We start from the raw sequence: 17504 nt of genomic DNA on the forward strand, positions 1-17504 counted from the left end.
CATTGTATTCAGCCTTGGAAAGCAGGTGACAATTAGAAATCCATTTAAAGTCCATCAAATACAAAATGGGATTGAATTTTTAAGCTGGTTGTGAAAGCTGTCCAGTATATACAATGTTTCTGTTAAAGGGGAAAAGGGAAAAATCTCAGACATCTTGATGCTTCTTGAGCAAAACATAGCACATACAAAAAAAATGGGAAAATTGATAAAAGTAAACCTTAAGTTTCAGTCAGCTTCATGGTTTCTCAACAAGTAACCATTCATTAGATGTTTTGTTAATATCACAGTCAAGCTTGCTGGGTAATGTGAATTTTAGGTTATGCCCAATTTTCAAACATAATTCATGGCCCCTTGTCATCTCGAGCGGGTGTAGTGCCTGCAAGAGAGACAGTTGGCTGGGACAGAAGTCAAGAGCATTGAAAAGATCAATATGTACAGGACATAAAATAGTATTACAAAAATTGAGATTTCATGCACAAATGTTGGTAGTCTTGTTTGTTAGATACCAATCCTTTATTAAGTTATACTTTGGTTTACTATAACCACTCTGTGGTCACAGACTTGGGGCTATGCTCCTTGCTAGTTGGTTTCTGCTAATTTTACCTTAGCAGATAGCTCTCTAAGCCGTGGCATATTGATTTCTTGTTGTGAAGTGCACTGTTCAAGCTCCATTTAAGATTTTCATCTTGTATGTAGCCCTGAGCACATCATAGTGCCATAAATTAGGTAAATTGCACATTTATCACAAATGTTATTTTAAGATACTGTGTGAATGTGACGGCTAGAAGATATACAATGTGTCGGAACAAGCCAGTGCTTGGGTGGGGTTACAGCTTGGTCTCCATTGCGCACCTGTGAATTAAGGCCTTTCGAAAGGTGCTAACCCCTAAAGTATCTCTCAGTAAGTGCTGCGGTTATCAGACAAATAATGCTTTAACCAAAACCCTTGCCTGACAGGGCCATAAACCCACTCAAGCTCCAGCCAGGAATATGTAATCTTCAGTGTTAATGTGCTCATTACCTGTAGCACCTTGTATGTAGACTATAGTGTGAAAGCAACACAAAATTATTGGAAAATGTTTTAATGTTGCAGTAGAAAAAAAAGTTATACGAACAGCCATAATGGTGTTTCATTTCCAGCAACAAAACAGGGCACAGAGTGCATTACAGTATCTGTGCTGTTTACATGCCTATTTTATACATATATTCTTGTATGGTGTCAGCTGTCAGTTATTTCTGCAAATTAACTGAAAAAATGGAGATGAACAGACTCACTCAGTGTGCTGGTAACCACGGGTTACCTTTTATATGCCAAAATATAAAGATGCAGTAGGGAATCATGGGAGAATAATTAGGCAGAACAAAACTTACCAATCAAAGGCATTCTACACATGATGATCATTAAAATAACAAGTGAGAATGCTCATAAATAAGTAAAGGAGGTTACATCATGGAATGCCTTTTTACATTTGTAGCAGGATCTCATAGCATAAACCTTTTGAAAGAATTTTGTATATTACTGTTGAAGAAATACAGTACAAGTTTTTTTTCTAATTTTATTAACCCTTTGAGCATTGACTAGTCATTTTAGCTCTGAAAATAGTTAATTTCCATTAAATAATACACTTGAAAATTATATTGTGCAAAATCATCTGCACAAATATGACAATGGAATTGAATAAAGACAGCTGCAGATCATTATTTTAATAATGGCTTTCAGTCAGTGATCTGAAAAATAATAATGCTGCCAATTTGTTGTTGCAACTTAATGCAGAAGTGCTTCAGCAGTGCTCAGAGGGTTAAAGGTTAAAGGCTGAGAAATACCAGCACACTTAAGTCACATGAGAAAGTGCACCAGGTTCAGTATTAAATGCTTAACTAAATTGTCCATTACGCATGCAGCTTAATGCATCTGAGCGATACACAGCAACTAAATCCAATTTACACAAAATTCCAAACACTTACCATTTTTACCCTTGTAATCAACCAGTAACAGCTGATTACGTGCTTCCATTAAACACTGTACAGTTATATAAAAGAGTTCAGACCAGAGTGCTACTCTGCAGTAAATCAAGAACATGTGCCAAGAGTTGTTACAGTAGCTTTAAGGCTTCTTTCAGAGTTGTCCTCAAAGCAAATAGTTAGGTTACTAAAGTAAATGCTACTGTTTCTCCAGCTCTATAACATACAGAAGATGGTCCTCTGGTGATTTGCCGTGAGTTTTACTGAGATGCAGTTTAACTGCATGTTTACTGGCAAAAGTCCGATTACAAAGTTTGCACTGGAACGTTGTCCCAGCCTCATCGTCTTGAGATGGCAACACCGATTTTTCAGATGGCAGTTTTGCATGTGTTATCTGGCTGCTTATCTGTTCACTAGAAAGTTTTGATAAGTCTCGTAACCTGAAGCCTAAGTGTGATTCTAAGTGACTGATGTAGGTAGAAGGAGTTCTGATCTGTGATGCACAATCATTACAAAAAAACACTGGATGCCCAGAGTCCAGGTTTTTAAGAAATTTTGTTCCACCTGTCCTTCGAAGCTGGTACTTGACGTTGGCTAACCAGTGGCTGATTGTTGTCATGGAGAGTCCTGTAAACCTTGAGATGTGCATTCTCTCCTGTGGGCTGAGGTCCGACATAATGAATTTCCCATCTGTGGTTTGTCGCAGGCTGGCTGCAAACTGGGCCTGCAGTATGAGCAAATGCTGTGGGTTCCAGTTTGACTGACGGCCTTTACGCTTTTGAGCTGGTGAAATCTCTTCTGGCTCCTCCATCGTGCTACCATCCACCTCAGATTTGTCTGAAATGCTCGTAGGTGTAGAAGATTTTGATGTGTGACTTCCTGTCAGGTTTTTCAGCATATCAGATATATCTGACAAGGCATTCTCGCGTAGCGGCGAGTTTGACATGAATGACACGACTGCAGATGTCTTTGCTGTTGTCACAGTGGATGAAGAAGATGTTGACGACGGGGATGTGGATGACAAAAGCACTGAACCCAAAGAGCCACTTTTGTCACTCTTGGCTTTCGTCAAATCAATGGGCTGGTCACTGCTGACATGATAGAAATAACGGTCTATGGGCTCTGTTTTTTTGGCCTGCAAAATTGGTGTGGCCACAGCAGCCTTTTCTGCCAGGCTGTTACTCATTTTGTAAAGCATGCTCATAGGGTCCAGGGTAGGCAATGCAGGTTTCGCTGCTTTCCCCAAGTGAACATTCATAACGGACTGCAATGCACTTAATGGGTTTACAAAAGGTTGTTCAGGAGGGTGGTCCGTAATAATGGCTGTGCTCGTGCACATACTATTTGTAGTGAGTTTTAAGGCCTCTGTACCATTCTCCAAATGATTCTTGGCTGGACTCTCTTTAGTGTTGTCTTTCTGGTTGTTGGAACTATTTTCGTGGCTTTTAGGATTGGAATCTTTTGGACCCTCGCTTTTTAGTTGTTCTCCTGCCTCACTGTCACATGGAGAAGGGGTTCCGTGTTTCAGTCGGGATAATTTACTTTCTGGCTCTTTCATTTTTTCTTCAGTTTTGGTTACCTTCTCTGTGACTTTCTTCACTAGCTCTTCCATAGCGTGGAAATTGTTTTTTGGTACAGGAGAGTTCTGGCTACTGGGTGGTGAAATTAATGGCTGGTTCTTTGGAGAAGCCATACTATCAATGGTGCTATATGCTGATTTCAAGTGTGTCGCCTTCTCCGATGAACCAAACGGCAACTTCATTATACTGGGAAGCTGGTAGGCTGCGTGAATGCTAGGATAGCCACTCCAGCTTGGAGTCCCATTCTGAGCTTTGTTAATAGCCGAGGTCACTGTGTTTTCTAAAGACTTTAGGATGTCTAGGCCTCCTTTAGGATTTTCTTCCAGATCTTCTTCTGTCAGATACTGATACTTTGAGGAAATGTCAAATTTTTCCTCATCATCACAGTTTTTCACTTTTTCTTTAACTTTGTCCTCATCGCTTTCAGTGTCTTTTTCAACTTCCCTTTTCACTTCAATATTTAATTTTGGTGAGACACTTACTGGGGTACTTAACGACGATGTGAACGCGCTTGCAGCTAGAGGAACAGACTGGACTTTATCTTCTAAGATGGCTGTCACTAGTGTGGGTGTCGGTGTCTGTGGTGGCTCAACTATCTGTTTCCCTTTCTTGATTGCGGAATTGGTCACTTTAACAAAATGTCCAGTTACCATCATATGTGCAGTGAGTTCTTGCAAAGTATCATGAGAACTCCCACACTCCATACACTTGAGGATTTGAGACTTTCTTGCCTCAAACTGCCAGGCATAGCTGGCACCATTCTGGTGTCCATAACGGTTATTTGGTGTGACATACGGGTTTGAGGACTTTTGTAGTGCATCACTTGTGTCAGAAAGAGATGTTTTTGGTGTACCACCTGTGGAATCTGGAGAACTTGGCAGCTCAAGCTCAAGCAGTGCTCTTTTTCTGGTGGAAGGGAGGACCTTTGTGGAAATTGGTGTCACGGGTTCCTTCAAAGGCACTTTCTGATAGTGTTTTGTTTTGATCATGTGAACACTTAAGTCTTGAAGGGACTCAAATGAATGGCCACAGTACATACACTTTAGCACCTTTTGAGCATCCTCCTTCCCCTCCATCTCTAGCAAAGAGCGTTTACGAGGCTTGGACCATTTTTTAGGATTGTTATTGTCAGTTTCATTGTTTTCATCGCGATAATGTCCAGTTTCATTCATGTGCACGGTCAACTCCACCAGGGTGTCATAAGCAGCACTGCAGTCTTTACAGCGGAATTTGCTAGCCCCAGTAAATATGGAGCCATAGAGCTTACTGCTTTGTCTGTACAATTGTACTGTGCTGAAGAGACTTGGCTCCTGAACAAACCTGGTCTGAGAGACTTGCTGCAATGTCTTTGACATGGCAGACTGATGCCAGTCAAAGCTCCCACTTCCACAACTGCTGCTGCTGCTGCTACTGCTGCTGCTGCTGCTGCCGCCATTTGTTGCCGGCCCACTCGGCTGGTTAAGGCCCAAACTCAGAGACGACCAGTAGGAATTTGATAGAATGTTGTTGTATATTGCTTTCATTTGTTCTAAACTGTCCTGTACTCCTCCTTCCTCGGGAGGTCCGCCGCTCTCCTTGTTTTCGTCTTCAGTCTTTATGGAATTGCTCTCAAAGTCAGCCAATCGATCACTGGTTTCACTAACGTGAGACACGCTGTCCAGCTCCTGGCCGGAAAACTCGGCAGCTGGGGAGTCCTGGTAGCTAGGAGATTCCTTGCTAAATTCCTGCTCATTGCACAAATACTTTGAGGATGATTCTCCATCAGCTCCAGACTCGTTGGCTTCAGCTTCCTCGTCCCCTAATACTGCTGCCTTCAATTCGTCTGAAACGTAGGCTGCATTAAAAGAAGAAAAAGGGAGAAGGAGAAAACAGTTTTAAGTTAATTGCTGCTAGTATGGATTGAAATTAAATATGGCAAAACATCATAACTGGTAACATCTGCTGCAAAGTTAGATAGTTAAAATGTAGTGTTTCTTGGGTGCATAAAATCGTCTCTTCAAACATAATTTGCCACCTTATTCTTCTCAAGGGGCAACAGCTTGAAATTAAAACTAAATTTGAAATTAATGAAGCAAATTCTGGAGGTGGCATTCATTTCTAAAGTAATAAATTACATGTATCAACCTCAGAGACAGCAGTTCCTGTCTGTCAATTAATATGTCTTATGCTTCTTCTACCTCAAATGCATTTCCAAGCAGAGACATTCACAATTTAAATTATGCAACCATTACAAATTTCTGTATTTCAGTATTTAGTAAATTGAATATTTATTCTAAATGGTACATTTAAAACATAGCTTGAAATATATAGATTGATTATCTGCATTTGGACTCCAAATTTCCAAACCTTATGAAGACTTAGAGGGCTATATCCAGGTTTGCCCTTCTATACTTCAAAAATTCTGCTATGGAAGAACAGATGGTTGAAAAATTCTGTACTGACTAATCACTGCTACATACAGGTTTATGGAAGAATGTTACTTTCGACCCACTGACATTTAAGTGTGCATCATTTTAATCAGACTTTCACTCTGTCAAAACAGTGAAATGCATGCATGCCTGCAGATGTCAGAAATGGGTTTAGAAAAAAAGCTTTTGGAAAATATGACAATAACAAGATTGCCAAGTTTTGGTATAAGATTTGATGTTTTCATGCTGCAGTAATTTTCTTTGAATAAATTTATAAAATGCTAGTGAAAACCCATGAGAGGACTGAAGTGTATGAAAGTGTATGTTGTTTATATCACATAGTTTTCACACACCCGTTTAGATTTTTCACCATTAGTGGTGATAAAAAAAAAGTATCAGCACTGAATGTAAAATCATTTACAGTAAAAGATCATTCTCATTGCATAATTAGTTCAATAAAACCAAACTCAGCTCGCTGGAATTAAACAAATCTCTGCATTTCACAGGCAACATTGTGAGGGGGAAGGAAGGGGTCTGATTTGAATAGTTGTTTGGAAGAGTCTGTATGTGCCAACAAAATGATGTCATCATCCAATTTAAACTAGCAGAAACAGCGTGTGAGGAAACAGCGATTAATCACTGCAAATACTAGCATCATGCATGAGCCAAGCAAAGAATCAGACACCTCCTCCAGAAATTGGAACAGTAATATTTGCTGTTTTGCAATAATTTTTCATTATGTTCCAACGGGCCAGACCTACAGAAATCATTTGGGGCAATGCTGAGAGAATTGGTTTCATGCATCATCAATGATCAGGCCAAAGAACTGTACAAAGAATCAGGTTGCCAAAAGATTCAAAAGACCAGTTTTCCATATGATTATTGTTTACAACTGGGAGAAGAAATGATGATGAAAAAGTAGATGCAATGTATTTCATTCTCTAAACTCTGGTCTGAACCAGAACAGGAACTGCAATGTGCAAACTGCATCGACTAGACAGAACAGCAGCGTAAAAACCCAGAAGAGGCCCAGATCAGAAAACACATTTGGGAAGGTAGTTGAATTAAGCAGTAATCAGAGTAAATTTAATATTAAGAATAATGGATCTATTTTAAACCAGCACTGAATGTTACATATTGTGTAGGTACTCGTGCAGCCCTAGGCCATGGAAATGTCATCTGTGAGGTCCAACCATCTAGGGCAGTAGTTTTCTAACTTTTCCAATGGGAGATCCCCTGTAAATACTGACACACTCCTGGGACCTACTGCAGATGCGGACACAGTAATGGGTCCATTGAAAATACCGGACACACTTCTAGGACCCCTTGCAAATAGTGAGGACCCCTGAAAATATTAACACCTCCAAAAATATTCACATACTTCCATGACCACTTTCAAATATTGACATACTCTTGGGGAATCCCTGCGTATACCCGACAAATACTGGTGTACACCAAGAGCCTCTGAAAGTACTGACACACTCTTATGACCTGCTGAAAATAGTCATACACCTTGTGAAAATACTGACATATTGCCAGATACCTCGTGCAAATACTACCAGCGAACTCCCCCCACTTCTAACAAACAGTATTAGCTATTCGAAGGAAAGCACTGTCATCCAAGCAGAAAATGCTTTTTAGTATATACAACACAGATATAGTATGCTATTAAGCAAACAACGACCAAAGTAGAATACAGAATTTGCGATGCACTGTACTCGAATTAAGTACTATGTCCCAGGCGAACAGAGCTCTGATAACCTTTCGGGTCTCCTGGGGTCTACAGGCCCTAGTTTGAAAACATATGATTTGCCAGTGAATGATGTGCATTGTAAAGTTATATTGATATCCAAGAATTTGCTGGATTATCTTGGGGATCAGGCAGGAATTTCACAGAACCCTATCTTTTGGAAAGTTTTCTGTAGGGTTATTCACTTCCCTCTGGTGATTCTATATATGGGGCAGAATTCAATACATTTTTGCATTAAATAAAATGTAGCCAAATGAGGATTCCTAGATTAGGTGGTCCGTTCATTGTGTTCTGCTCTAGGGCAGGTCTTAGCTCAAGTCTCACATGAGATTCTTGAGATACTTACTGGGGAAGAGTAGCTCAGGTGGATTCAAGTTGCCTTCCTCTTAGTTTTAATCTTCGGAGGACGTCCTCCTAGGTGGGCTGCAACCAAGGCTGAAAAACTCCATCTACTTTTTATGATGGGGAGTGGGTGGGGGGGAGGCACCTAGACTCATCAGACGGACGTAGCGACTTTGGATGTCAATCCAGTATTCAGACCTGTGCTTTGGTCTCTGCTCACCAGGGTTGCTTGGCATGGGACCTGAACCCAACCCTTCTGACACAGAGCTACTGGTCCGGAAACAAGTACACTGTTGGATGTTAACTCAGTATTTAGCGATCATTTCCTAGTCTACACTCGCCGGGACTGTCTGCAATGGGCCTCAAACTCTTCACTGACTCAGAGATAGAAAGGCTACCACTAAGCCAAAGGCTCACCCTAGGGTACAGTCCATGGCAGGGCAAATTGTACATTGTATCGAGCTCAACGGACCACATTTCCTCTCGTTATTCCAGTTTTCTTACATCCGTACATATTTATACAAAGAGAGGAATTATGATTCCAAAAAATGGTTTCATATCAGAATTTGTTGATGGACAGGACCTATCGGGCCCGAAATTCAGTTACGCCAGAAAGCTGGCGCACCAATTAGGATCCTACCGCTGGAATGTCGGAGGCGGCCGGAGGATCGATTTTTGGGACTTGACATTTTTTTCAAAGTCCCATCGGAAGTCGGTCATAGTGGGGGTGGGAGATCGACAGGAAGCTGAATGTTGGTTGGGACCGGGATCGGCCACTGTCAGTCAGCGGTGGAGTGGTGGCGAGGTCACAGCGTGTGTGTGCCACCACACTCTCTCCCCTCCATTAAAGGGAAGAGAATTTGCCAGTTTTTATCTTCGGCCACTGGGGCACCAGGGAGGGTTTCGGCCGGGCCAGTGGCCTGGCACCCAAGAGGGGGTGTGGTGGCCCTTAAAGGGGAGGGCCCACTCCCGTGGCAGTGGGCCCTCCCCTTTAAGGGCCATCACACTGCCGGGCCACGCTCACTCTGGATAAGGGGGCACCGCGCGGCGGGGGATGGATCTTTTTGGCTGAATTTCGGGTTGATTATTTTGAAGGTGAGGGAGAGCGGTGGTGCGCGTTCTGATGACATGCTTGCGGTGGTCATCAGCATAGGGGCGGAATTGGGACCAGACCGAAAAATCCCCGACCTGAATTTGGGTCGGGGCGGCCATTTGATGATAAAGCGGCGGCCACGGGATTCTGCTGCATGGCCACCGCAAACGGGCAGTAACGGCGAGAACCTGAATTTCGGCCCCATCATGTGTTATTTTTTAGATTTATATTTTCTTCTTATTTTTCTCCGAACAACAACGCTCCTCACCACAAACCCTCCTCCAGCCAGGACAGGATGATCGGGACTGTGAACTTAATGGCGATCAATGCCACTACATATCAACTTCATGGAGCAGGAGAGGGTGTCCTATTGTGATCGGTTATCGGGAGGTACAATTCAAACTGAGTGAACTGGTCCATGCCTGTTTTTTTTCTTTTCTCCGTGGCACCTCTGGAACATAATAACTCCATGCGGCACTCCATTCAGTAACGAGTGTGGAGAACGACAAAAGAACCCCAATCAAGGCCAGCAAGTTCAAGTACCTGGCAATTCATGAGTTCAACTTTATTACTGTCGAACCCTACTGCTCCATCCATCTGCATTTTTTGCAAACACCCAATTTTGCACTTTTTCACACCTGGGAACGAATCCATCGAAAGAGAAGGGATGACGGTTTCTTCTCCCTGACAGCTGTGAAGGGCCCCGAGTGTCCATCCACATCAAAGTAGATAAAGTTCCACGTAATAAAAGAACCCCTCAGAGGCTATAAAGCAAACTGTGTGGCACCAGGAAATGGAGATGCTTTATTGGTGGATAGGGTGAGGGCTACTATCCGAAAGTCAGGATTACATTTATTTTTATTACTAGTTTTAAAATGTTGACGCTAATTAATCAGGATAGCCCAAAGAACTTGCACAATCGGTTTACAATGAAGAAATCGGTCATCATACCATTGGAGGCAAGCCGTGTCCATTTACGCCTAGCATGTTGTGATTTCCACGCCTGCATCAGATGTAGAGAATTCTGTTTTGTTGTAATAGGAAATGTTAACACGGCCTCCCTTCATCTATCCCCAGTTTAAAAAAACACTGACCACAACTATCCAAGGAATTATATATTTGCGATTTTAGATTATTAAAATTATACAGTGCCCAAGGGGAGGATGTCCCATAACCCCTTGCTGGGCTTTGGCCCTAAACTTTTCATAACATATGAATTTTGAAGGCTGTGTGAATACATCAATTTTATTGCCTAATAAATTACTGCACACTTCAAATTTTGCTGCCATTTGTCTTCTTCTTTAGAATTATGAATGAAACATATGTAATTAATAATTACACCATCACAGGGGGTTTGTAAAAGCTTTTTGAATTCTGATTTTGCAAAAGATAAACAGTGATATATTACTCTTTGTGCTGTACTTGTGATAATGCACAGTATTCCATATTTGAGGCCAAAGTAGTCAAGTGGCTGTGAGCAGGCACTACTGCTGAACCTCTCGTGATCTTCAGGAAAAATATCTAAGTAAACATCCTGTAAATACAGACTCCAGCTCCCAGAAAGCGACATATAAAAGCTTGCTAACTGTGGGACACCTAGCCAACAAGACAATAAACAACACTGAGACATAAAAATACTGTAGGCTTTACTAGATGCTTTAGTTGTGGTGAGGGCCTTTTAATGAAAAACAGTCTGGAGAACACTAAAGACATGACTGCGGCCTTGCAATGGATTTCAGTGCAGTCCAGACGTGGTGTCACTTATACACAAAATGTAACCCTTTGATTACTGAGTGACCGCTTCCCTGTTCAAATAATTGTACATTTTTTTATCATACAAAATGTGCAAGAAATATCTCTATTATTATACTGAAAAAAATTAAGAAATATATTTCAGAAAATCCAATGTTGTCTTAAAATAAAATCTTTTGTTTTTAATAAACTGATTAACAAATGCTGTTGTGGTCCTCAAAAGGTTCTTTAGAAATATTCATGACCCTTATGAAAAACAAATCTTTCTTCTTGGAATGCTCCTTTCCCAGTGTGGTGGTTAGTTTTTACTTTTCTGAAAAATCATATGCTAATCTCCTCGGAACATTATTCACACAGTCCTCCCATGTACAGTGTACTGAATGCCCAGATTTACTAGGAGCAGGGTTTAGTTGTTTGTGTATATCAGCATGAAGTAATTCACTGATTTCAAGGAACAAAACAGAGTGAGTCTACTTCCACTAATGGTTTAAATCATTTTGTTGAACCAAGCATGGAATCAAATATTTTACTCAGTAGAATTCTGCTTTTCACGATTGACAAACTAATCACTAGGTTGCTAGGATACAGAAATTCTGAATACCATTGTCATGGTTAAAAATTAGTATGATTATTGAGTTAGCATATTTTTACATAACCCATAACATTTTTTTCTAAGTGTGGAAAATAAAACTACAGACCATATCTAATGATAGAAACTACAGTCTAATTTGTTTTTCTGTTTCCTTCTAGAAACTAACTTTCATAAAATAAACAGAATGATGTTACCGACATGCCTTAAAGGCTTTAACTCGTAACTCACACAGGGTTTTAATAATGAAACAGAATTGTCAGACCTCATGTAGCGGAATTTCTCTCTTCCTAGCGCTAGCTAGAGAAAGGAGGAGGAGAGCTGATGCTATTCCGGCTGCAAGTGCACTTTACAGTTAACATTGCCTTTTCAAACTCTAGCATTCCAGCCTTGTCCTGGAGTAGATTGAGGTTGTGGAAGCCTTGCACAATTGAAACCTGGCGGGGTAAAAAATTGATTTGAACTTAACACATCTGACTATCTGACTAAAGTAGTTAAGATGTCGCACACAAGTTTGTGCCCGTGTCTCACCTCATCGTGCCAGCTTTAAACTGTGCAAGTCTTCCACTACCTCAGTCCAGTTCAACACAAGTTGAAGCGTCTGTTTATTTGCTTTGATGGTAACTGATGTCAAATAAAAATTCCCATACTGTTAGACAGAGTCCAATGACGTAATGAATTGGACTCTACTTACTATGTAGCTAGTTCTGCGATGTGATCAAAAGCTGCATAAACTCTTCCCTGTCTACTCAGGGTGTAATTATTTCTGGTGGCTAAGTAGGCCTGGCACAAAATTCCTTTTTTACATGAATCCAGTGGAGACCAATTTCACATCAATTCTTAGTGCATTACATTCTTATTAAGATCAATATGCAAAGTGCATTTTAGAAGTGCACTCTGCAGCATGCAAAGGGTTTGCTGCTTTCACACTTAGTTAAAATGGACCCATTCGAGGAAATTTGAATAATTCCCCCTTAAAAAAAAAAGCAGGCTTTAAAAGTCGCTGTGGGACATAAAACTGTTGCACTGTGAATCTTTATTTTTCTTCACACCGCTCTATCTATTTTTGATTTGATTTTCTCCCTCCCTTTTTCAGGTGACAGCCCCCCCCCCCCCCCGCCCAATCATGCACTGACTGTAACCAAGAGGCTGGGCAATGTGTGCCCAGGCCTCTATCAATGTCGCTGCACCGAATTGGCAGGACGGTCACCAAGCAGCATCGCTACAATTGGCAGCTCAGCAAGATGGCGGTCTCTAGCTTCACCTGCCATCACTTGGTGGTGCTAAATCTTGGAGCTCCTGCGTACCATTCCACCCTATTTCAATGGGAATTCTACTTAAAGGAGCATCTTCATCCTTTTAGGGAGCTTTCAGGCAGGCTCAGTTACTGGAACAAATGCCAGCTACCTCTTAAAAAAAAATCCCCTTTAGTTGTTTCTGGATACGTTCCCATTTGCATTATTACAATACAGTTTGCACAGGTTTTAAAAATATAAATATCAATTTATTTTTCAGCACTGTCAATGGTGGAATGATATGATCAGCTCCCCAATCTGTTTGTTGCATACTTTTAATTGCACACATAATTACTTGACATACCAAATAATTTTAGCAGTATGTTAATGCCCCTTTAAGGTTTGAGATGGTGAACTGGTGGTAGAAAATTCTTGTTTAGAAAGAATGTTGAATAAATATCATGATAGGGAGTTTGTGACATTAATTGGATGACAGCATTATAAACTGAAGGAAAGAGATGATTGATATCCATTTTAAAAACCTTCACCAACCCAGATCTGAACAAAGCACAGCACATTATACGCTATACTGTATTATGTTGTAATTCTGTTTCTAATTTTATTTAAATGTCTGTAAAAAGTACACTAGATACCCGTGATAAACTTTAGTTTAATTAAGAGAGCATTCAAAGTTTAATTTAATGCTTCAGAGCATTTATTGGACACCAAATCAAAAGCATCTAAAATCTAAACCTACTAACATAGGGTTAATTTAGGGATAGCACATTCCACACTTCTTCCTTTCTTAGTTTCTAATTTTTTGTTTATATTCATTTGAAGAGGTGAAATTACTAACAGCTTGACAATCAGAATCACACAGGAAGCAACATGAAATTCTGATACAGCAAAAAAAATGAAATTCCAATCAAATCCACATTCAGGTTTGTATTACTGGCAACCAGGGATTGTGACTTATATTCTTCTAATGTGATGGATGTTTCGCTGCCAACTCTTGTAAATGTTGCATCTTTGATTTTACACCATGTAACCAATACTCCAGATTTTACAGTAATTCAAACAGTACTCTGCCTTAAAATACTTCTGAGAAGTGACTAGGATTTGTAATAAGCAGTCTTCCCACTCAACAAGAGTCAGATCCTCTTTCTTGCTAAGCAATGCACATACCATGAGTTACTTCCTTCTTGAAGATGCACTACATTTTTGGCACCATTAATTTGCGGAAATATACAGAAAACAATATAATTTACACTACCAACATAGAACATGCATGAAAACTATGTTGTAGTATGGTGCCATTTTGTAGTTTGTGGTTATGTACAAAGGTGCTGTTGAGTAGCTGTGAGAATTCAATTCCCTCAACAGCTTCTTTAACAGACTAATGTCATTATGCAATAGCAGGCAAAGGCTTAGACAGAGTACACTGAGCTCATAAAGCTGCAAGACACATTTACTCTACAAAAGGATTGTGCAGGAAGTTCAACATTTTAGGATCCATTCAACCAAGCTTCAGAAGAAAAGCTTCTGGTATTAATTGTTGTCAGATTTGGGACAGTCATCCTATCTCCCTGGGTGCCTCTTTATAATTTTCAGGTTCGTGCCCTATTTGTAACTTTCTGGATGCAGGTCAGAGCATCGTCAGGGGCCAGGGAAGGTCTCATTATTTTAAATAATTAACCTCTTAGGTGGCATGGTAGCAACAACTCTAGATTCTTGGACTCGGATAAAACATTGAGTCTCAGTCTCAAACCTTCCTTTACGAATGAGTCTGCCAGGCTCAGACAGAATCTCTGTGGGAGGAACCGCAAACTGACTAGCGAAAGATACCAGCACGTACTGCTCAAATAATGACCCCTAGGGAGGTTAATCTGGGTGTGACCTAACGTCTGTGGACATGATCAAGCCCATGTTCCAATTGAGGAGCAGAGCACTGATATGCAAATCGAGACAAACACTGCCCAAACATCACCCCATCCCTCCAAAAGCTGAAATATTTGTATTATTCTAGATATTAACATTAAGCTCCATTCTTATTCCTTACTGGCCAATTACTTTGATTAATGCGATCAGCAGAACTGGGCCTTTATTGGAATCAGGCTTTCTGTTCGTGGGAATCTTTTTAAAAAAAAGAGAATTATAATGAGGTACAGGTGTGGGTTCCTAATGACGGGTGGGAACTGTTTGGGCCTGCAACGATCACACAGGCTGTTGTAGTTTACAGCACAAACTTTACCAGTTCTGGGTGGGCGTTGTTCAATTCGGTATTGGCACATGCTCTGTCTGGCCAGCCCCTACAATCACCTCAATCTAGCCAAGTGTTAATGCAGTTAATTGAATTTAAGATCAATAATGCTTAATTATTACAATTTGACATTGTGAGATGAATGGATTTGTGACTTGAGAAAATGTGTGAGTATTCCAGGAGAAGCAAGTACATTGTAGCCTTCGAGAGACCTGCAATCGATTGGTGCACAATCCAATTGACTAATGCTCTGACAAATGCGGTCACCACGTAACTGCAAATAAACATTCCATAAGAATGCTCTAACTCCTGTCACTGACCATATCCAGTCCAACACCATCCTATAATCTGCTTCAGATTGGAATGGAAAGAATGACTACTGAAACTTAAAAACAAACATCTGGTCTGAATGGGACATCTGGTTTGATGGAAATGGCAATCATTACTAAATCCTTGCTTCGCCCTCCCCATAAATGTTAAGCTTTTGTACTACCAAGTAATTCAAGGGAAAGTCCTGCTTTTGCATTCAGATCTGATTAGCAATATAGGTAATCGGTTCTGAATCATAACTTTAATCTTCATGAAATAGCTAACCCTTTGTGTATCGATCGTCCATGGTACTTTGCTGAACAGGAATCTACTTTACATTCTTGAACATCCACTAGAATCTTTCATAATATACTAATTAATAAAAGAGAGGAGTACAAAATAAGGAATACTACTTTTACAAATGTTCTCTAAATACCTCAAATTGAGCCCCAATGTGGTTATGCTGTATTTTCTATAGCAGAACACATTGTTATAATTTCTTAACGAGGAGCATTAGTCTGGGAGAAAAACTATAGCCCTGGCCAACAGTGAACTTTTTAGCAGCAATGTTGCCCAAGATTAGCCTCCAGGAAGGATTTCTATCCTGTAATAGAAGCTCATCATTATCTGAGTGTTTCCTTTTTCCAACCAGGCAACTGAAATCATGGGATTATATGATGAAGGAGACATATTTCTGATGTTAAGTACTTCCCTTTTAATCCAAATGATCATACAACACTTCCCAGTATACACACTGTGTCTGGATATTGTGAAATTGTTTCAAATGATTTCTCCCATGTATTGGAATTCCTCTCTAATCCGCTGCAAATTACTAGCAGTTCACAGAAAATATTATTGCAGAGCAGTTTAACACTCGGAAGACCATACAGTGCTAAAGTGATCTCCGAAAAATGGCAAGAGATCTAGGGGGTGAAATTGGTCATGGGTAATAGTGAATTGCTGGTCCATTTTACATCCCGCTTGATTTTGTTTTCTATTGAAGTCAATCCAAAATAAAATCAGGCCTAGTGTAAAACAGGTTGCTAGAAACTTTTAAAACAATGATCTAACGTTTTAAAATTCCACAGTAAATATAATATCATAGTATAACAGGCACTGGAGACTGAACTAAAGGCAAATTGAATTTGGGGTTCAGACATATTAATACATTGCTCAAAATTTGACTTATAACTTATGATTCACTCCAGGGTTCCATCATTTTTATTTTCTTATAGAAGCATTTTATACTTTTTGCCAAATTCTTTTAACAGTCATATCTGTTTCAAGTGCCTTTCACTCTTCTCAGAATTCTACACAGAGCAATATTTAAACAAACAAAAGTATTAAATCTAATGTGCTATTGAATAGAAACTTCTGTCCAAGCACGGATATAGTCCATTCGCAACTAAGATACAGTGGTCATAATCTGAACCAAAGGCAAGAGGTTAAGGAGTTAATATCATATAGTACATTTTTCTAAGGTTACCAATTACTATAGTGTTGTGGTCATCTTGACTTAATTTATTGCCGATGTTTTGAAATGACTGAGAATTCTGAAGCCACAGGACAGCTGAGCAAGTTCATGCTTAACACACTAGCTTAAAAATCGAGCATGTGCAACCTAATAAATGGAATATCATCTATTTAATGCTATTAATATATCCACATGCTTGAAAGAAATGTATGTTGCTTTTGTACATTTAGTGCTACAGCCCATATCCCAACATTATTTATGTAGGCTACACAGTCCCAGCTATCTAAGAATGTCATTTGAAATATATTGCTTTGCTCAGGAGTAGTGTACGCACACGCATTAAAAGCCTTTGAATCAATTGTAGCAAATGCATTAAAACTTCATTAGAAAATACAATAAAAGCAGCTTTCTGACTATCAACTCCCCATTTTTATTAGGTTTCTACAAACAAGAGTTTTCTCCTGAATGGCTACAATCAACTGACTGTGATCTGCTCTTATAACAGTATCTGTTGTGACGCTCGCTATTGTGTCCATTTCTTCACAGCAGCCAGCCTATAAATTGTCACTGTGTGGATATAGTATAGCTGGTCTTTTACAAGTCATGGTAAATAACAAGCTCTAGTTCTGTATTATTTAAGAAAATGTCAAGCCCTATGTTGGAAATCTATAATCATCGATAGTGTTGCTTGCATGACACTAATAGCATTGGTGTATGCTCAGCGCACAAGTATTATTCCATTTGGTGAGG

The 17504-nt window shown here is 40.0% G+C and overlaps 1 protein-coding gene across 1 annotated transcript in view; it reads right to left on the reverse strand.

The window, feature by feature from the left end:
- Positions 1–1066: 1066 nt before the first annotated feature.
- tshz3b (teashirt zinc finger homeobox 3b) overlaps positions 1067–17504 on the reverse strand; it is a 62360-nt gene continuing 45922 nt past the window's right edge. The window contains exon 2 of the mRNA XM_070898080.1: positions 1067–5376. Within this exon, the coding sequence (XP_070754181.1) occupies positions 2162–5376 (3215 nt within the window). The 3' untranslated portion in view covers positions 1067–2161. The remainder of the gene's footprint in view (positions 5377–17504) is intronic.

The sequence above is a fragment of the Pristiophorus japonicus genome, chromosome 13, assembly GCF_044704955.1.
Source record: "Pristiophorus japonicus isolate sPriJap1 chromosome 13, sPriJap1.hap1, whole genome shotgun sequence".
Classification (NCBI taxonomy): domain Eukaryota; kingdom Metazoa; phylum Chordata; class Chondrichthyes; family Pristiophoridae; genus Pristiophorus; species Pristiophorus japonicus.